At 48.5% G+C, this 20750-nt stretch overlaps 8 protein-coding genes across 10 annotated transcripts; 4 read left to right on the top strand and 4 right to left on the bottom strand.

The window, feature by feature from the left end:
* Window positions 1–1022: 1022 nt before the first annotated feature.
* FVEG_15776 (hypothetical protein) lies at window positions 1023–4023 on the top strand. Its single transcript, XM_018904968.1, has one exon. It carries the CDS (start codon window positions 1195–1197, stop codon window positions 3940–3942), a length of 2748 nt encoding a protein of 915 aa, XP_018751205.1. The 5' UTR covers window positions 1023–1194; the 3' UTR covers window positions 3943–4023.
* A 2953-nt stretch (window positions 4024–6976) lies between these two features.
* Window positions 6977–8988, top strand: FVEG_05957 (hypothetical protein; the record flags this gene model as incomplete). The annotated part of the gene is made up of 1 exon (XM_018894185.1): window positions 6977–8988. One exon carries the CDS (start codon window positions 6977–6979, stop codon window positions 8906–8908), a length of 1932 nt encoding a protein of 643 aa, XP_018751204.1. The 3' UTR covers window positions 8909–8988.
* Window positions 8989–9566: 578 nt separating this feature from the next.
* Window positions 9567–10859, top strand: FVEG_05956 (hypothetical protein; the record flags this gene model as incomplete). The annotated part of the gene is made up of 1 exon (XM_018894184.1): window positions 9567–10859. One exon carries the CDS (start codon window positions 9567–9569, stop codon window positions 10857–10859), a length of 1293 nt encoding a protein of 430 aa, XP_018751203.1.
* Window positions 10860–10947: 88 nt separating this feature from the next.
* FVEG_05955 (hypothetical protein) lies at window positions 10948–12422 on the bottom strand (the record flags this gene model as incomplete). The annotated part of the gene is made up of 3 exons (XM_018894183.1): window positions 10948–11564; window positions 11610–12325; window positions 12379–12422. 3 exons carry the CDS (start codon window positions 12420–12422, stop codon window positions 10948–10950), a joined length of 1377 nt encoding a protein of 458 aa, XP_018751202.1.
* A 906-nt stretch (window positions 12423–13328) lies between these two features.
* On the bottom strand, window positions 13329–14270 carry FVEG_15775 (hypothetical protein). Its single transcript, XM_018904967.1, has 3 exons — window positions 13874–14270; window positions 13743–13819; window positions 13329–13692 (listed from the first exon to the last, which is right to left on the bottom strand). The coding sequence occupies exons 1-3, from the start codon at window positions 14250–14252 to the stop codon at window positions 13441–13443; spliced, it is 708 nt and encodes a 235-aa protein (XP_018751201.1). The 5' UTR covers window positions 14253–14270; the 3' UTR covers window positions 13329–13440.
* A 125-nt stretch (window positions 14271–14395) lies between these two features.
* FVEG_05954 (threonine synthase) lies at window positions 14396–16517 on the bottom strand. The gene is made up of 5 exons (XM_018894182.1): window positions 16397–16517; window positions 16258–16344; window positions 15839–16165; window positions 15620–15784; window positions 14396–15569 (listed from the first exon to the last, which is right to left on the bottom strand). The coding sequence occupies exons 1-5, from the start codon at window positions 16460–16462 to the stop codon at window positions 14595–14597; spliced, it is 1620 nt and encodes a 539-aa protein (XP_018751200.1). The 5' UTR covers window positions 16463–16517; the 3' UTR covers window positions 14396–14594.
* Window positions 16518–16758: 241 nt separating this feature from the next.
* Window positions 16759–20660, top strand: FVEG_05953 (hypothetical protein). Of its 3 annotated transcripts, none has more exons than XM_018894181.1 (3): window positions 16759–19740; window positions 19814–19907; window positions 20323–20660. In XM_018894181.1, the coding sequence occupies exon 1, from the start codon at window positions 17378–17380 to the stop codon at window positions 18035–18037; it is 660 nt and encodes a 219-aa protein (XP_018751198.1). In that variant the 5' UTR covers window positions 16759–17377; the 3' UTR covers window positions 18038–19740; window positions 19814–19907; window positions 20323–20660. The 3 variants fall into 3 exon arrangements, with proteins under 3 accessions (XP_018751198.1, XP_018751197.1, XP_018751196.1); XM_018894180.1 differs by having other exon boundaries at window positions 20153–20660; XM_018894179.1 differs by having other exon boundaries at window positions 19814–20660.
* Window positions 18118–20018, bottom strand: FVEG_05952 (hypothetical protein). Its single transcript, XM_018894178.1, has 4 exons — window positions 19796–20018; window positions 19243–19731; window positions 18562–19197; window positions 18118–18499 (listed from the first exon to the last, which is right to left on the bottom strand). The coding sequence occupies exons 1-4, from the start codon at window positions 19850–19852 to the stop codon at window positions 18233–18235; spliced, it is 1449 nt and encodes a 482-aa protein (XP_018751199.1). The 5' UTR covers window positions 19853–20018; the 3' UTR covers window positions 18118–18232.
* Window positions 20661–20750: the final 90 nt, after the last annotated feature.

The raw sequence follows: 20750 nt of genomic DNA, 5'->3' as shown, positions 1-20750 counted from the left end.
TGACGGTTTGCCGTCGAACAATTGTGCGCCAGTCGGACTGCTATCTTCAGTTCCCGAGTCGTCTGCGGATGTATCGTTCTGAGGCGTCTTCTCATCCGACAGCAACCTGCCAATGTCCTTGTGAACCCGACTCTTGCTCCATCGCCGGTAGAGGCGATGGCCAGCTTTGTCCTTTGTCGCGAGGATGCGGGTACCATCTGCTCCATCGTTCTGTGTAAGGAGACGATGAAGAGCTCCCTCACAGCCAGGAACCTGTTCAAAGAGCCACGCCAGCGACAACTCAATTGTCCGTAGGTATCCCGTCTGCACGCCTCTCTTGCGGGACGCAGGGGTATATGAGCATGGCCTGTTTTGCGCGGTGCATGTTCCACAGTGAGGACGGGCGCCATCGCACTTTTCTCTAGCTGTGCGACATGAATCACAGGCAAGGGAGACTCGTTGACGTTTGGCGGGAGCTGTGGTTGCGGGAGCGCTGGTAGTATCCGCATCGTTTTCGCGTTTCCTAGGCGGCATTGCTTGTATGTAGATGATCAAAGAGTGAATGAGCTGCCTGCGCCGCGAGGCCAGCAGTCATGACGAAATGAAAAGAGAGATGAGGGGAGAGGAACCTAACAGCAGTTGACAAGAGATCAATGCTTGCTAGTATGACGATGATGTGGAATGGAATTGGATACAAGTCCCATGTCAATAAAGCTCAGCTCAGATACGCGATTCCTGTGCCATTGTCATGCAGATCTGACTCCCATGACCGAAACCTCAAAGCAACAGTGCCGGACAAAAGCAATACGATGCGATGAGACGTGATGCGGGGAGAATCTGGGGCCCTAGAATAATTCTGTGTTGCTTGGGGATGGTCTGTAGGTTCCAGCCTCCAAGTTCCGACCGCCGAATCACCACCGATGTAATTGGACAGCGGGCTCGGAGTGGGTCGGATAAACGCTTTCCCGACCAATCGCTCCTCGCTTGCCCCGGATTGTCTGGTGGGGGATCTACCGAGCTCCCTCGCCCATCGCCCATCGCCCATCGCCCACCCACTTCACAACTGACAGTCGGACTCAGCGCTTCTCGACAAGCCCACATCACCCATTCTTCCCTACCCAACAAAGAGATCCTTCTCTGTAACCTCAACAACTGCGATATCCTGGTGACTATGGCGCCTTCTTGAAAAAGCGCTGGTCAAAAGAGTCCGGACACATGCAGCACGAAATGGCAGGCGTCAAGAGGTCCCTGGGGACCTTTCTTGGCCACGACGATACCTTGCTTCGACCAAACGGCCACAGCCGACCGAAGACCGTCCACTACAATCATGGAATTCCCCGCGATAACCTCGATAACTCAACACCGCAATCGCAGTCTTTTAAACTGAGCGATGTGCTCCAGTCTCAACCTCCCTCGCGGGCTACTTCTCGAGCCAATTCGAGAGCCAATTCTCAATCCGCGGCTCCGTCAAATACGGACCAACACGATGGACTTACTCGAACACCCTCTCCAACCTTTCCTCCCTTGACTGGGCAGGTCCCTGATTTCAGCCCAGACGCGTCAATGATACTTGTTGGTATGCGCGGAGCTGGAAAGTCGACATTAGCTATCATGGCATCCTCGGCAATGGACCGCAAAGTCATTGATCTGGAGCCAGCTTTCCAGAGATCCATAGGCCTGTCAAGTGCCGCTTATAAGTCCGAACATGGGTCTTCGGAGTGTTACAAGCAGCAAGCCAAGGTCCTGCAAAGTATTTTGCAGCGACATTCTACTGGCTGTATCCTTGTCTGCTCTTGGATGGAGAGTCGCGTGCAGAGTCTCCTTCGAGAATTTGCGGCTACCAACCCTGTTATCCACATTGTCCGTGATTTCGATGCCATTAAGAATCATCTCAAAATTCGCGACGGTTCCAAGGTCCAGAGCTTGCTCGATGTGAGCAACGCCATCTTCAGGTCCTGCACCAACTTTGAGTTCTTCAACGTCACAGAAAAGGCTTCCAAGTCGTCGCTTTCTCGTGAGTCATTGACACAAAGATCGCCAGCTCCATATTTAACATTAAAACATGTTGAGCGACACTTCCTGAAGTTTCTATCTCTTGTTTATCCCGCTGGCACAATACCCTTTACAGATTCTGCATTCCCATTATCGAGGATACCTGCGGAGGAACGCAACTTTACCTATGCCACCTCCATTCCTCTTTCAGATGTCATTAAAGACTCTGTTGATGTTGAAGAGCATGTCATTGGAGCAGATGTTGTGCAAATAGTTGTACATGACCTGGCTGAGCATGCTGAGCAAGGCACATTGACGTCTGAAGCCAGCGGAAAACTGCTTGCCAACATTACCAAAGGCGTTGGTATTGTAAGGCGAAGCACTATCTTACCCATAATCCTGCATCTATTCCTACCTCATACAGCAAGTGACGAAGTCTTGCGTGTCTACCTTGATCTTGTCCACCATTCTGTACGTCTCGCACCAGAGATGATGACAGTCGATCTTCGACTCGAAGACGTCCACATCTCACGCATATTATCTATTCGAAAGAGAACAAAGATGATTGGAAATTGCTTCATCACCACAGATCCCCCCTCATGGGAATCTCCAATATGGATGTCGTGGTATAAGAAGGCCAACAATTTAGGATGCCATCTTGCCAGACTGATTCGACCTGCAGTTACTATTGAAGACAATTTCCGCATTCACTACCTCAAGACATCAGTTGCAGCTCTACAGGGGCCCAAGATCCCACTTATCTCTTACAATTCTGGCCCTCTTGGCCGGAATTCGCAGGCTTTCAATCGTATTCTTACTGTTGTCCGCCCAGATTCGCTGGAGCGGGTGAATCCCAGACCCCCGATAACGCCATCCATTACCACGGTCGGGGCGACAGAAGCTCTCTTCTCGTCTTTTATATACGACCAGATGAAGCTTTACGTCATTGGCGCCAACGTCAGCTACAGTTTGTCTCCTGCGATGCACAAAGCAGCATTAAAGGCATGCGGGTTGCCCCATACCTACGAGCCAGTGTCTTGTGCGTCGCTTCGAGGAATCAAGCATTTGATCGAGGATCCAGAGTTTGGTGGAGGCTCAATCGGCCTCCCCTTCAAAGTTGAGATCATTACTTTGACCCATTCGTTGAGCAAACACGCCCGCGCAATTGGTGCTGTCAACACACTGATTCCCATCCGCTCTTTAAATGATGATGGAACAATACCATCTGGGGCTGCCTTTTTCGACAGCGTCAACCGCTCAGGTCCCATCAAGGCTCTGTATGGTGAAAACACCGACTGGATTGGCATCCGCGCATGCATTCGCCGTGGCCTCTCCCCGGCCAACGCAGTCGTGTCCAGCACCTGTGGCCTGGTCATTGGAGCAGGCGGCATGGCCAGAGCTACAGTCTATGCCATGCTTCAAGTTGGCATCAAGAACATTGTCATCTACAACCGCACACCAAGGAACGCCGAAAAAATGGTGTCGCACTTTACGCAGGTCCTTGAGAGGAGGGACCATGGCCTACTGAGCGCCGGTAGCGAGCATTCTCGCTTCCATGTCATCGAATCAATAGAAGATGCCTGGCCGGCAGAGTTCCGCCTACCTACCGTCATTGTTTCTTGCATTCCCACCCACCGCATTGGCAACGTCCCCGCGCCCGAACTTATCCTCCCCAACGAGTGGCTGGGAAGTCGAACTGGCGGTGTCGCAATTGAGTGGGGGTACAAGACATTGGACACACCGTTCCTAGCACAATTTCGAGCAGAGTCGCATCGCGGTTGGGTAAGTATGGATGGTCTGGATATACTGCCAGAGCAGGGGTTTGCTCAGTTTGAGTTGTTTACTGGGAGGAGAGCGCCGCGCCGGCTTATGAGGAGGATGGTGTTTGAGGCATACCCCGTTGAGGAGGGCAAGTCGAATTTTAAGGAGTTACAGCCTAGGCTGCAGTCGCTTGATGAGCAGGAAACATGATAATGAATTAAAGTTTGGGGAATATATTTGCATAGCCCATTGAAGTCGATTGCGCTGTGCACGTTTCATCTTCCCTTTCCCGCCTTGATCGTGACCGGACTAACGCCAGGCTACGACATCACCTGACATAATTCGCGGCTTTAACCAGTTCTTTTTGGCTCATTCTTCCATCCCTCCGGGCCAATGCGAACGTACCCCAGCCCATTTCACGTCATGGTGCTATCTCGCTCCGTTCGCACATCTCTTCAGAGAGTTAAGCCTACCCTAAACATCCCCTCTCGTTCATATCACGATGCTGTCGCAAAGTTCACCACCATCGATTCAAAGGGCATGCCTATCGCCTATGATACTGGCATAATGATTGGCGACCCTGGGGAGAGTTATGTATATGTTGAGCCCGATATCGGGAAAGCTATCAAGCGTGCAGTAGTTTCTTAATTTGAGCCCAGCAGCCATTCTCAGTTCGAAACCCTTTCGCTCCAATTTAATCATCGCTGATTATGTTTCACACATCGTAGGTCTGTTTTGGCGACAGAGCACGAATTCAAGTGTTAAACAAGCCCAGAATCTTTACCACTGCCTCGAATTGAGTTACAGCGAAACCTCGGGGACTCCAAGCAAGAAGTGAGTCCTGCAACACTGGCTCACTGGGAATTGGAACGCTATCACGCTCAACGGATCACCAGACGGTTCGTATCCTGCACCCACATACCCAATCTTGAACTGCTCTAATTATTTATTGCTTTTTATCTTGGAATAGAAGAATTTGAGAAAATGTCGAGAAACCGCGGTCAAGCTCAAAGGTGCGTTGGATAAGTTGAAAGATAGCTAGCCTGGTTACGAAATTGGGTTGCTTTAATGTAGAGCCTCTTATTTATTTTGCTCAACTAGAAGCCAATTGAGGTATAAATGATATAGTCCATCGACAAGTCGGCTTCTGTTCTCTTGCTTATATTCGAGCCTCAGGTATCCACGCATTTTTGATTTCCTACTCCGCTTCATCATTATCACTTTCAATCCCTGACACGTTTTGCCGAGTTGTACCATGATATCCAGATGAAATCGCCATTCATTGATTGGTTTCTTTATTCTTATGCTTATCATGTCTGCTCCATGCTTTCGTTTCCTCACAGCAGCTCAAATTCTTCGACTCTACGAAACAAACATCATTCACACAAAACCTCCCCAAATAACTTAACTCGAGTCTGCTGTTTTCTCACCCCAGCAACACAAGAACTATGGTCAGGATGATCCTTTCCAGCTAGCAAGCATTCTTGCCCAGAAGATCACCCTAAATCACCCGTTTCAGGATGAGTATAAGAGGACGGCTCGCATAGCAGCCAGTATGTTCGTACAATTACACGGTTACCAACTACGGGAGACGCCCTTCACCAGCGATGAAATGGATGAGCAGATAAAGGATGCTCATGCTACTGTTGCCACGAGACAATGGGATGATAAGCAGTTGGCAAACTTCTATAAGAGTATTACAACATCACTTTGACGTGTTGATTGATTTGTTGGTCTGTTGTTTAAGTAACTTGTCTTCTGATCCCTTTGCATGTCCTTGATTTCATACTCGGTCATATCACCTGAAAGGAATTTCTACAGTAAGCCGACGTGACATTATTCAACGTCATATACTCAAACATGATAGGCTGACTACCAGCTCGTGACTAGCCGTATAGCCAAGATTGGTAAGGGCAGAGTCTATCCCCACTTGAGCAAACAATGACCGACGGCCCGAAGAACCTCCATCTAGAATCTAGTCACGAATGCGTCATGATCATGCCGATATCCATCACATGTGGCCCATTGCCGGATTGGGGTGCGGGGGTTGGAGTATATAAGGCCCTTGGGTAGCCAACTTCATGATTTGAGCCTTCAAAACTCTCGATATTCGAATCTCTCAAATCACTGTATCCTCATACACAAATCTATAACTTTACGTCTGTCATCATGGCTTGCGATTGTGGATCTACCTGCGGCTGCAGTGGAGCGAGCTCCTGCTCCTGTGGCCAGAGCTGTTCTTGCAAGAACTGCGGCGTAAGTACTGAAAGACTCGAATATTACGATGCCTAACGACTATGAACAGAAGTAACCAACTCGTTCCAAGGGACCAAGATGGTGGGTGCATGAAGGAGTTGCTGGGGCTATGGATGTCAATGGTTTTGTAGTTCTTTGATAACATTCTATCAATACAAGTCTGAATGAAGTGTTACTCGAAACAATAGGTCCCAAAGCACCCGTGAAAGGGTAAAAGAATCAATATGGTCGAGTGTTGGGCCAAGCTACCAATACCAGCCTCAAGGATCAAGATCCAACGATAACTAAATCCCTTGGCTATTCCTTTGATACCCTGCTTCGACTCTAAGCGAGTAAATACAGGCATCCCTATTGGAGCCGTTGACGCGAATAGCACTTCTTGAGACTGGAGATTAACCAAGCGCTTAAACAGTTAAACTTAACCGCCGGCATTCAACTTGGCAGTGTATCATCGAGTTTCAGAATTCTCGTTATATCCAATCTATTATCTCTGCCTTTTTGTTGTAATAAGGTCATGCGAATTTCATATCATCTCCAAGGTTATAGTTCTGTTAACAAGACTTCTGTGTATTGTCAAAGAATTGTTGTTGAAGCTGCACTTGTTCCTCTCGACTTTTCAGTGGTTCTAGAATAAAACGACGATCATAACATGATCTAATAAAAGGATTCTGCCATGGTCCATTAAAATGTGTCTCAGCGCGAAACTGGCGCGTGCTATTGGCTGTGCTCTATGCATGTTGGTTGTATGCGTTTCATCTACAGCATAAACCCTGCAATTGGGTACAGAGCCGCCCAAGAAATCTGTTAGTGCCCCCCGCCATGTCCAGCGATTAGCACTAACAAGCATCCTCACGAGCCAAGTACCGCGCCTCTCGCCTGCAGAAGGTAAGGCATTCTTAGGACTCGAGAAGCGCTCCGAGTCAATGATAAAGGAGGACGCTGCTCTGTGCTTTCTGTGGCGTTCATCATACCATACACACAATTCATTATGGAGACCTTTTCGAGGCAACAACACAAACACCACGATATCAGCATCACGACCAAAGATGTTTCTTCACGAAAAGCAAAGCCTGGTCCTATTCGTTCATGGTTATGGGAGACTCTTTCGTTATTGTTGGCTCTGGGCTTGTTGATAGCTACGATCGTCATTCCAGCACAGAACAACAACAGAGTCTTGACACCATGGCCATACGACATCAGTCTCAACACAATTATTGCTATCCTTAGCACTTTTATGAGAGCCTCGATGTTGCTTGTCGTTGCAGAGCTCATCGGTCAGATGGGCTGGAATTCTACGCAGAAGCCTCGTCCTGTCACCGATCTTCATCATTTCAACAATGCTAGTCGTGGCATTCTTGGAGCACTGAAGCTATTCTGGACCGTTCCTCCACGGCTCACAAGTATCATCGCCGCTCTCGTCATCATTATATCTCCTGCAATCACCCCTTTTGCCCAGCAGTCTGTCAGCACAGTCCCCTGCGCAAGAACAGTCGAAGGCGCGCAAGCATCTCTGCCAATCACTCATTACGTCCCTGCCTTCAACTCAACCTTTCAAACAGGTTCCGCCAGCGTTGAACTTTCAGGTGACATGAAAGTCGCCATGATGAACGGTCTTGTCAACCCTATGGGTAAGGACACAGCAATAGCTGCAACCTGCTCTACTGGAAACTGCACATTTCCGGCAAACTCCCAGGGAATAACCCATTCCTCTGTTGCCATGTGCAGTGCATGTATTGACACCTCGGTGTTCATCGAGTTGAGCATTAGCAAGTTCAACAGTAGTGGAGCCTCAGGCTACGCTGGCAAAGTTTACAACTACAGTCTGCCAAATGGACAGTGGATTCAGGCTGTTACCAATAGCCAGGTCATGGTCATGTCTGGAGACTTAGACTGGGCGCTCGACACACCCAACTCTAGGTTTGCCCAGTTGGCCAAAGTCGCTATTTCCAACATCACGACCCTAAGCTTCACGCAAAAGGGCTGCAACGTCACTACCAGCACGAACGCAACTTGTCCTGAGGATAGGCTGACCTCAAAAGTCCCAGTATCTCTTCGCTATCACTATGCCGTAGCAACCTCATGTGCCCTGTATCCTTGCATCAAGAAATACTACGGCAAGGTAGATAGAGGTTCGCTCATCGAGAAGGTTGTTGACGAGCAGCCCATCGACTACGATAGGGCTACCAATGACGAGGCAGGAGATCGTGTTGGCGTGCAAACGCCCTGTCTGATAGATGGCAAGGAATATAAACTTGCCAACTTTTCTCAAACCAAGGATCCCTCAGACTCAGAAACAGTTGTCCCGGTCGATGGAATCAATTATACTGTTCCGCATCAATGTGTCTACAGACTCACCTTTCGGTACCGGCAAGGACTGAGGCGCTTCATTGAGAAAACACTCTTCAACACCGTCTGCTTGGCCAATGAAGTCGGTGGCGCCAAAGACCAGCTGGACTGTGGCGACCAATGGTGGCTACCTCCCCTCTACAACTCAACATTTGAAGGTCTCGATAGTTCCTTTGATCTGTTCACAACCGCTATAACAAACAACTTCCGCAAGCAGGGCATACAGATAAGAGGTAGCTCCCAGGTAGAGAACGACAAGGCCTCTGGCCAAGCTACAGAGATGGCTATCTGCACCGTGTTTGATTGGCGGTGGGTGCTGTTGCCAGCTGGTCTAGTGGCCATCACGATGCTGTTGTTGATAGTTGCGGTTGTGCAAGGGTTCACGAACCCAGGAATGCCAGTGTGGAAGACTTCGATTCTTCCCTTGTTGTTTTATGGACCTAATGTTGTGGGTCAGACGCAGGAGACGGACTTGGATGATTTGCAGAAGGAGGCTGGGAGGGTAATAGTCAGGATTGAGCATGATGAGAGCGTTAGGCTTGGACAGGTTGATACTTGGGGGACGGAAAGTTGAAATAGCATTCTATTGGGAGTAGGGCGTTATGGGGTTCTAATTAGATATACATGAATACACGAAGTCTATTACGAACCGATCAGTTAGGATCTTTATCTGGATGCGCTTAGATGGCAAGTAAGACGACCGACGTATCAGTCTTTTCATTAAAACTTTCACGACAACGTAGAGAGTCCTGGCTTACATGATCGCTTTTGGGCTTTATTTGCAGTTGAGAGTTGTGGCAGAGAGCTTCTTCCGGCAGAGAGAACCTAGCAACAAAAGAGCATCGGACTACGTAGATCAGAGTAAACTGATGGCGGTAGCATGCCGTTTTTAGAGCCTGAATAATGTTTCGGTTCCGAAGTCTCTCGGCATGCTGTAAGTCACGGAATCATTCCACAACCCTGATCTTCACTGAGCTCCTTGATATGATGCCAATGATGTCAAGTGTCTTGATTCACAGAATTAGCTTCAAATAGCCCCGTGGGGAGCGGGTACATGGCACCACAACATGGATGCTCTGTATAATTGCCGAATTCGGAAACAGATCAGCCTGGGATAAGTTGATCGAAATACAGCTGCGATGAGCTGAACTGTTTTCTTTCCTGTCAACTTACTTTGAACCCTCCTATAACTGTCTTTCTTATGATTGAAGTAAAAAGTCAAATCAAGAACGATGAGCTTTCATTTATCCACGACGTATGAGCGGGCATTGCTACGTCCGCTTGTCTTACCCCCCACTGACACGAATACCACGAACGAGCCGGCAACTCTGTCTGAGGAGTCCCAATGGCGAGCTTCGACACATGTGTTTCTAGGCACAGATGATCGCGACGAGACTGCTGCGTGGCCACCTGCCAAGTTCAACGATGACCCGTCCAACATTCCCAACGACGAGGCATACAACATCCCATACGATCCCGCAAGCAAGAAAGCAAGCAGCAGCGTCTTCAAGCTGTACTCCGACTCAGAGCAGAGCAAGGCATCAACCGTCCCGCCTCCTAGGCTGGTCGCCAAGCGCTACATCCCAACAAAACAAGTCAATAAATCTGAGCAAGGCATAACTCTTTTCACGCTTACGGGCATGGGAGTTCCCAAGGAGATGTTTGAGCCTATGCTTGAATCTCTACTTCCTCGACTGCGCATGTCTGGTGTCAAGGTTGAAGAGATCTGGGCGATAGACATGCCTCTCAGCGGACAGACAGCCAAGGCTAATCCCGTGGGATACCTATACGCCAATGAGAAGGACATCGTCCGAGATTTACTGCTCTTCCTCACAGCACATCTTCCTGTACTACCAGGCGAAGAGCTACCGAAGTATCTTCAACCTCGAAAACCAACAAGCCAAGCTCAACAACCTACACGGCAGAATCTTCATGTCTTTGCCCACAGCCTCGGCGCTCAAGCCGCTATCCTAGCTTCCGTCCACACACCAAACATCTTCAGCAGTCTAATGGTCGTCGACCCAGCCATGATTCCCGCTGGAAAGATCAACGACGCCATGACAAAGCTCCCCAAAGAAATCTTTTGTCTCGGTCTTAAGGAATCCTTCCCCGATCGTAAAGCCGTCGAGAACGCACTCCGTGAGAATAAACGCACAAGAAACTGGGACTCACGCGCCATACGCATGTTCACCCAGCACGGCGTAGTCCCCAACGAAAAGGGAGGTGTCAAACTCATCGCTCACCCTCGTTTGGATTGGGCTTTATGGTACGACAAGCAAACTCCTACTGAGTGTTACGATCGGTTCAAGGATATAAGTGTTCCGTTGCTTGCTATTATGCCGAAGAGGCCTTTTGCTGTGCCAGCTAAGATGTTCGAGGCTGATGCTGGGAAGTTGAAGGAGAGGGTTGATGTTAAGTGGGTTGAGGGGACGCATCAGGTTGTTTATGAGAGGATGGATGAGTGTGTTGGGTTTGTGGGGGAGTGGTTGGGGGATATTGCTGGTGAGAAGAGAGCTAAGCTGTAGAGTGTTAGATAGTTCCCTGATGTAGACATATAATAAACCTGATCTGATTCAAATTGTTGTCGGTGTAGAGTCTATATGTCTAAGTCTCCTACCACTCTTCTAATTTTCTAACCTTCACATGCAACCCACCAGCCGGTCTGGCTGTAAGTCCCCCCTTAACATCAACATTCCTCTCATCCATCAACCCTCTATCTCTCAACTCAAACTCAAAACTCCCAACCCACCCCGCCACTAAACACGCCAACTCAGCCCTCGCAAACCCCTGTCCAATACACGCCCTCGGACCCTGCAAAAACGACAAAAACCCATATTTACTCTCTGCACCTCCATGCGCACTCTCACCCAACCATCGATCTGGCCTGAACAAATGTGCATCGTTACCCCACAGTTTAGAGCAGCGGTTTGTAGCCCATGGTGCTATGACGATGCGTGTCCCTTTGGGGATGGATTGATCGAGGATGGTTGTGTTGTGGGCTGCTTCGCGGAGAGTTTGCGGAACGGGGGCGTAGAAGCGGAGGATTTCGCTGCAGACGGCTTGGAGATAGGGCATTGAGTCGATGTTGACGCTTGATATGGGGAATTCTTTCGCTTGGGTTAGGGGAGGGAGACGTTGGCGGATTTCGTGGCGCAGTCGGTTTTGGACTTCCGGGTGTTTGGCGAGGAGGTAGATGCCCCATGTAAACGCTGCTCCTGTGGTGTCATGTCCTGGAATTGTTAGTTGTGGTAGAAGCGCGGAAGAGAAAGACTTACCAGCCGCAAGCAACGTCATGGCTTGATCAATGAGTCCATCCTCGGTGAACGTCCCAGTCCATATTGCCGCAGAGATGATATCCATATCATCTAATTTCTTCTCCTTCAACTTCTTCTGCTTCGAAGAGATTATATCTCTACACGTCTCGCGTATTAATCGGGCTGCCTGGCTCATGTCTGAGTTAAACTTAATAGGTAAAGCTGTAAGAACCCAAGCTGGAACCAGACTCTCGATAAGGTGCAGCATACGTGCTTGAGCTGATGGTTGAAACACGATATTATATGTCTCCACCATCTCGCTCTTCGCATCTTGTATGGCTCCAAAGTCCCGACCTAGACCAGCTACACCGATCAGGTCCAGAGTTATTCTCGAAGCCCACTCTACTACCTCCACAGTCTCAAGCCTATCAGCTGTGATTCTCTCGACCATCTCTCTGGTTTTATCCCAGAATAGTGGATACAGAGCCTTGATATTTCTCGGTGCGAAAGCAGGATTCAAGCTTCTTCTCTGCAGCTTATGGGCATCTCCTTCAGACAGGATAAGACCTATTCCTAAGAATCGCCCTGCCGTTTCTCTCAAGCTAGCAGGCTTCGGAAAAGAGTAGTTCTGGGTGACGAGAACTTCATGAAGGGCATCGGGAGAGGTGAGAACTATTCTTTCGGCGTTGAAGAAGCCCAGATACCGTAGGAAGCCATCGTTTGTGACTGTTTCATTCCTGTTCCCAGATTTATGAGTTCCGTTGAGGGTTTGAGGTTGGAGTCTACTTACCATTCTCTCACTGGCGAGCAGTATGGCTCTCGATACAGCTTCATGCCATGACCCCAAAGCCAGTGATTTCCTTCCGGCGTGGGGACGTGACGAAGCGGTGAAATGAACCGAGGGCGTATTAAGATCCTATAAAAGCACCAGAGGGCTGTCTCTGTGCACAGTGTTGCTAAAAAGCCAAGCAGAAAGATTGAATTCTGGTTATCTGGGTATAGCAAGGCCAGCAAGTAGCCAGAGACAGTAGCTCCCGCCAGTATAATCTGCCACGTTTCTATCATGATTCATATCTCAAATGTTGTGTTTTCAAAGTAGTTGCTCTTGTAACATGAGTCTACATTATGATAAACACAAGGTCCTCGCCAAGAGCACCGTAAATAAGACCCAAGGATTTGCCGCCGAACTAAATCTGATAGAGTAATCAAACATCGGACCCTTACTTGGTTTCAGATTCGTTCACTGACATGTAGATCTCAGTCTCATTCCTTCAGCTCTGTGACGATCATTTACTAGGGGCCTATTTGATATACCGAAAAGGTCCTGGAGCCCCACACACGCCTTTGCCGTCTTCCCGGGAAAAGGCTGTGGAGCGATGACGCAGTGCCATAACTAGATATCTGATCCTCGGTTTAGATTAAGCAACTAGACATCGGTAAATGATAAGGGTCTCTTAATAGTTTCACTAAGATTCAAGATGAGGCTAGTCGCCTTTGGACCTGGTTGTGCAGTGACGTAGGGGCGTGTTGGTAGCCAACTAATGATGAGCACTAACACTGCCAGGATCTCGTTGGCATAGGCCTCTGAATTTAGATGAGTACTTTGAAGTAGCTAAATGGCCTCTGATGGGCAGAAGGAAGCTCAAGGACTCATCTATCCTAAGTTTTGAGGATGCTTAGGTAAATCTATTATATCTTTAGGAGGTCTTTCGGTCAATCAATATCGGCACTCTGCTTTATTGTCGGAAGTTTGAAATCTCTTCAAGGGTTCCTGAGAGATAATAATTGATTTTAACTAGGTATGCTATGCGACTATCTACAGTATTTGCAACTCTGACACACGATTGTAATATTAGAAAGCCATTCCTGCAAGGTAGATTGCACCAATAGCAAAGGTAGCCGAAACACACAACGACGAGCCCATTTTCCAAGCACTACTTGATTCAGCACTCGTAGTTGCTGCTGCTGTTCCGCTACTAGCTATCGTGGAACCACTACCAGAAGTTGAATTCTCTGTTGCTTGTGCTTGACTAGCTTCAGCTTTGCTTGTAGTCTCGGCTCTCGTGGTCTCTGCCGAAGTTGAAGTTACATTCTCGTCAGAAGACTATTCCGTATTAGCAGACCAACTTAACGATTAGAGACTTGCAGACTAACCGTTGATCCAGTCTCAGTAGTTTGACTAGCAGAAGCCGTCACAGTCTCACAGACCCTCCTCCAAACAGTCCCATAGACTGAACACAGAATCAGCCCTCTACTTCACAAGGTCATCATAAAATTAAACTCACGGTTATAAGCAGATGGACCACAGATGTCCCAAACACAATCTTCCTCTCTCTCAACCCAATCAACAGACTCATTACACCAGCACTGGAAAACACCTCCTCTAGTACAAGACTTATAGTTTCCATAAGTCTCGTAACAAGCCTGGAAACATTCTGCGCGCTTTTCTTCAAGATCAAATGCTTCAGCCCCAGAGGCGGTTGGGGCGAGGGTTACGGTTGCTAGATAGTCGCTTTCGGTGTTGGCTGCAGTTGATATGCTAACTAGCCCTGAGAGCAGAGGCAAAGTTAAGATATGAGTTCTCATTTTCCAATGCTGGATCAAATAACCAATAGATTGGGTGATTTGGTGAATGATCGAAGTTTGGTCGAGGACACAAGGCATTTATCTACTTGCCAAGGCATATTGGCTGAAAGCAGGGGTCGTCTTGGCAGCTGAACATTTTACAGGCTTGACAATTTACTTACACCAGCCAAGCCTCAAAAATTAGCCACGTGTTATACAAGCATGTAAATAGCGCCAATACGTGGTTAGACGCGGGAAAGCAAGGCATATTTTCAAATAGAACTAAGAGTGGACATTAATACGTCCCCGAAACCGGCTCAGGAACAATCACCTCATCATCTCATACTCCTAAAATATTTCTAATTCGTCTTTTGTCTTTTGATCATTTTAACCCTCTAAATATGTGTTCGAAACCTAGACCCAACACTTTTCATCTCACATTCATCGCTGTCCGCTAAGCTCCTTCTCAACCTGCTCCTTAACAAGCTCCCTCACAGCCTTCCAATCATTCGAAACATCAGAAACTCGCTTGGGCAACTTCTCAAGTCCGACAAACTCCTCAGGAAGAACCTTCTCCTGGAAGTTAAAGTCCTTCTCATCCTTGAGCGCAAGCTCAACGGCACCGGCGAACTTGGCGGGGTGAGCTGTGCACAGGGAAATGTGAGGCATGTTGGCCTCGGCGCGTTGGGCAGAGCGGAGAGAGGCGGTGACGCCGATGGAGGAGTGGGGGTCGAGAACGTAGCTGAATTGCTCGTAGATGCTCTTGATGGTCTCGAGGGTCTCGGGATCGCTGACTCGTTCGCTCTCAAAGGTCTTGCGGGCGCTGTTGAGAACGTCGACGTAGACGGGGCCGAAACCGCCCTTGACCTTGAGATCCTTGAGCCAAGCAGCGACTTCTTGACCAGCTTGCTTGCGGTTGAACTCAACATCCATGCCAACAGTAGCAGCAAACTCGTAAGCCAAGAACCAAAGTAGACGCTCAAAGTTACTCGAGACCAAAATGTCCATAGCAGGGCTGAGCGTCTCCTTGACACCCTCCTCATGAGCCTTGACACCATCGACCTCCAGACCACCCTGAGCCTCAGGGCCCTTGGCAGGCTGCTTCTCGTACTTTCCGCTCTTCCAGAATCGATCAAGGATATCGTTCTCGTTAGTCGCGATAACAAGCTTGTCGACGGGAAGGCCCATGCGGGTGGCGAAGTAGCCGGCGAGAATGTCGCCAAAGTTTCCGGTGGGGACGACGAAGCGCACCTTGTCGCCGACCTTGAAGGTGGAGGACTTCTTGGCGAGGGAGAAGTAGGAGTAGAAGTAGTACACGATCTGGGCGAGGATGCGGGAGAAGTTGATGGAGTTGACGGCTCCGAGCTTGAGGGAGGCGTTGGTCTCGGGGTCGCCAAAGAGGGCCTTGACGATGTCCTGGGATTTTGTTAGCGCGGCGCGAAGGCCGTGCGAAAGGGCGTACTCACCTGGCAGTCGTCAAAGGTACCGGTAACGGCGAGGTTGTGCACGTTGGCATCAGTGCACGTCGTCATCTGAAGCTCCTGGATAGGGCTGACACGGCCCTTGGGATGCAAAATAGTAACAGACACATCCTTCTTGCCCCTCAATCCATGAATAGCAGCGGATCCAGTCTAATTCACACGTCAGGATATTACCGCAATCAGACCACACACAGCATGACTCACATCACCACTCGTCGCACCAACAACAGTCAAGTGATGTCGGTCCTTACCCTCCTTGCCCTCGTTCTTTCGCGCAAGGAGGTACTCGAAGAGATTGCCGAGGAACTGCAGCGCACAGTCCTTGAAGGAGTAGCTAGGACCGTGGAAGAGTTCGAGGAGGTGCAGGTTGTCCTTGAGCTGGACGAGGGGAGTGACTTCTTGGGCGCGGAATGTAGAGTAGCTTCGGTTGATGATGCCTTGTAGGTCTTCGGCGGGGATTTCGCTGCGGGAGATGTAGAGGCTGAAGATCTGGAAGGCCAGTTCCTGGTACGAGAGGTCTTTCCAGCTTTGCTAGTATCGCGTTAATCGTCATCCTAATATTCGTCGCTTTCGATCGCAGCTAAGAGATACATGGGAAGTCCGCATTGATCGCTCGTACGCACCCATTCTGTCGCAGCGGGAATCTCATGGGGGAGGAAGAGACCGCCATCAGCAGCCAAGCCCTTTAGGACAACGGTCTCGAAGGAGAGCTTTCAAAGGTCAGCGGAGTGCCAATTGCGATTGATCACAGATATTGCGTACACCATAGTCGCCACCTCTTGTGGAGAGGTAGACTTGCGATTGCGTATGTGTCGAATCGGTGGCCATCGTTGTTTTGCTTGTTGATGCTGGGAAAATTATTCTTGGTGCCCCTCGATGGGAAATGGGATGGAATGAGTCGCCAATGGAAGCCACCCCGCCGGAATTTTAATCGACCGGCCGGTATCGGAACCGGGGCCGGGGCCGGATGCACTAATTGAGACCTGGAGCGATGAAATAGAGTCATCGTGTTTAAAAGAGTTGAGATGATTGGTTCGTTGTTTTATTATACTGTTTTGTATATTCAGTTCGATAGAAATATATAGAGCTGCTATAAGACGTCTTTTAAGGCCACTGGATTCATAATTGTGATGTAGTACATTGTCTCTTGGTGTGTTGTGCCTCAACACCATGTTGAGCAACCGGCGATGCTCGCACTTATCTTGACAACCTCAAATTGACAAGACAATTTGGAGACCCGATCAATTTCCATGATGCCAATGTTTGCCTCAATCCTTTTAAGCCCTTAAGAGTGGCTTTTGTTCCAAGGGAAAGGAGAAACGGCAAAGCCCGCCAACTCGTCTCTCTCTCGAAGTAAAATGGCCTCGTCTTGTCAGTTCGGTGACTTCTCCTCTCGGCACCCAATAATCCCTGCAGTCGATCCGCCAGCGTCCCTTCAGAGCAAGGCGCAGCTTGTCGTATTCCCTCTACAGGGGATGGAAGAACGGCACAGCAAAGAGATTACGAGCTTTGCCAACCAATCAAAGCTCTTGTTTCTTGAACTAACCCATTCGCTTCTACCGCAATCTCCTACAGCATGGGTCGTTTAGAGGTCATAGGACAACAATTCCAAAGGATTTGGCGAACGCTAAAGATCATACGTTACAACTGGCTCACTCGTCGAGTCAGTCACCGGGTAATTCTGTCAAGACCCCTGTGAGATTTTCGTTTAAAGCACGGCCATCCTCCACGTCAGAATCTCTCATGTCAAATCACTCGTTAAACTTGTCACTCGTTAAAAAGATCCACTCGTTACGAACTTTCAAAATGGTCAAATCAACTCTTTTGGCTGCTATTCCCCTGCTGATGCTCGCGGAGCAAGCCCTTGGATTCGGCTGTTCAACACACAGCTACACAACATGCGAAGATAAAATAGTTCATTGGTTCGATCCCGACGACGGCATGATTTGCGATCCTCTCGACTGCGGCGGCGGTCGAGCACCCCCAAAGACTGACGTGCCTGGATGTGCCGGATATACCGGCACTGAAACCGTCGGAACCTCGTATCTCTCGTGCTGGAAACCTTCGACTACACTTGTGGCTGCAGCTGCGGAGACGACATCGGAAACAACTGTGACGGAAACGCCTGAGCCTAGTACTGTGGTTAAGGTTGAGACGAGGACTACGACGAGGCATTTCGTATCTGAATCGGCAGAACCGCTTGAATCGATTAGAGTCACGGCGGCGGCTGGATCAACTACTGTGGCGCCTGTTCTGCCATCTGGCACCAAATCGAGCGAGGAGGCTGCCGCTTCTACGCCTTCTGCTGCGGCTACTACTGCCGCGCCCAATGCGGCTCGAGTTATGGAGGGATCTCTTATTGCCGCTGCTGGTGTTGCGCTTGGAGCGATCGTGCTTCTTTGATCCGCTCTTAGCATTTAATTATGACAGAAACATATTGCTGGACGATACGACTCACATCACGAAGTCAAGCTTTTAATGATGCCAGCTCTTTGGCATGAATAATATTTAATTTTCTTTCCCCAAAAGCTTAACTCTTTCTTTTCTGATCAGGGTTCATACTCATTGCCAGCTTTAGAGGCTTGACGACCAAGAGCTTCAGCTTGATGCCAATAAGCAACTGCCAATGGACCCAAAAACTGCCTTACAATGTACCATCAGCACCTCGAGCTTTCCATCTTCATCAGACTTTTCAACTTTGTCCTGCCGATTCGGTTCAGATAGGTGTCTAAGCAGCGTCTCGTGTAATGCCTTCATCAGTTGAGCCTGATCCATCCACTTTATGCGAGCATAATCCTGCTGATATTCCGTGAGCAATACCTCAATCTCGTTTCGTTGGGCCTGCAAAGCACTCGTAGTCGCCCACTACATAAGTGATTAGTAATTTGAAAAATGAAGGAGATTTTGCAAGCCGGAAAATGACTGACTGTAGCTACTAGGCATGGTGGGATATAGTTGGCACCAAGAGGTCTGTATTGGGATACCCCTTTGGCAAGGGCGATAAGTTCGTTCGCCAGCGTCGATGCCTCCAAGAGTAAGACGCTATCATCTGGATACGTTGCTCGAAGTATGCTGTTCAAAGCTAGTGCTACCGTGAGAAGAATCGCTTCCGTGACTTGGAGCCTGTGGATAAGCTTTTGTCGACAGTACAAGTCTCCAGAAGAAGACTTCTGTGTTCTTACGCTCTCGAGATGGTGCAGTATTCTGGCATGATCGTCCTGCAGCTCTTGATATGTGATTTTGATTTCATCCATATAACACAGAGGTTCGTGCATAAATCTCGGGATCCTGAGTAGTCGCTCTACTTGAAAGTATCGAGAAAGAGCATCTTGATTACTATTGTATTCGTTTTGGCGTGATTGTGAGCGCAGGCGACTGACATAATGTTCCAACTCGATGCGTGGATCAACAAGAGCCTCGAAAAATAGAGCAACTAATGAGGTCTCTAGTAACTGGAGCTCAAAAGTGATACTCCAGCCTTTTTCTGTTACGGTGCCCATGAATCGTGTAAGGACTTGCTTGTCGTGGCTCTTCAACCCACCATCCGTTTGTCCCAGCCAGCTCTTCGAATCTATCAGTGCATGCTCTATTCTCAAGATTGTACTAACCTGGCATATCATAATGATGTGAAAGGCTGCAACGTCTTCTGGACTGAGCTTTGTGCCTGTTTCGTCTTGTGGATCTCTCAATACTTTCAAACCGCTGCTATACTTGGCTAGAACCTGAGATGGAATTTCAAATGAGTAATGATAAGGAAATAAACTCATCATCAAATCAACTGAAACATCGAGAGCATGGCTATGACCAAGCCTGCGCGGAATATGCTCTAGAAAATATCCATAACAGCTGAGGCCATATCGTAGGTCTGTTGTTTCCAGAGCCGCAACAAGTTTGGCTTGCAGAAGAGTTAGTGGGCTTTGAGGCTTATGTAACATTGATACCTGGGAGGACGTCTGCTGCTTTCGTGGCTTCGAGAAGCTGGTCTTAAATGGCTTGGTGAATGATACGGGCTTGAAGACATATTTTTGTTCGCCCGAGCCGACACAGGGAATTCCAAGTCGAGCACATCTTGAACAAGCTGGCCTGACTTGGTCACACTGGCTTACGTAAGTAGGTTCCTTCAAAAGAAATCGTTAGCATTCATTTCATCTTTGTACTTACTTTCTTCTTCTGCTTCAGACAAGAGTTACAGCCTCGGCTTCTCGGAACGCCAGGCATAATAACGATCAAAGAAACTTATCTTCTAATTCAACTGGAATGGTTTTGCCATCATGTAAGTGAATTTTCATGTCTTTTATGATATTATGCGCCTGGCTTGTGAGGCGACATGATCCCCACCACAAATGAGACAGCGCTGGGTAAGACCACCTTGGGAATAGTGGCATGTCCTGGCGCAGATCGCGTGGTGCGTCATAACAGCGATTTGGGTAATTCCCGCCGACCACGACCCTGGATTTTCAATAGTCTGATAGCCGAGACCTTTAATCCCGGAGTATGATGTTTAATATTGCATAATAGGCCGATCTGGATCTGCTATCTGATGGTGGAGAGGGCAAATGTGAGATTAAAGCCGGAATTCGGGGGATACAGATGACTATATCCACCTATATCCATCTCTGGTATCTTTTTTCTTGACCCGTTTTGATTATCGATTATGTGAGACTGCTGATCGGCTCTATACCTAGCAGTTTCTGGGACAGATCCTCATTACCGATCTTCGAGATCTCCAACTGGCGACACAGGGAAACAGGGCTTACTGTATCGTTCATTACATCTTTGAAGATTATTCTTTACAGGAAGATCAGGTGATCAAGCTCTAGCCGCTAAAAATGTGATACCAGGTCGAACAGCACGACAGCGAACATTCAGTCCTTGGAAGTTGGGTCATTTTCCACAAAGACAATAAGATGAACAAAACAAAGGGCATTTCTAATAGCAGCTCGTTATTGAATAAAATTTACTATAGAAATATGTCGAATGCTAATTGAAGGAATAACACCATGAGCTGCCAGACTCGAAAGGAGGCGTTGCGGCTCTATCGATTCATTTCAATGCACGGTACACCGCAATGACCCAGCCAATCAAAGGTACAGGACATACGCCGGAGCGTTTGATT

The sequence above is a fragment of the Fusarium verticillioides genome, chromosome 2, assembly GCF_000149555.1.
Source record: "Fusarium verticillioides 7600 chromosome 2, whole genome shotgun sequence".
NCBI lineage: Eukaryota > Fungi > Ascomycota > Sordariomycetes > Hypocreales > Nectriaceae > Fusarium > Fusarium verticillioides.
The sequence above is the reverse complement of the archived record's forward strand: the minus strand, read 5'-3'. Positions and strand labels throughout refer to the sequence as shown.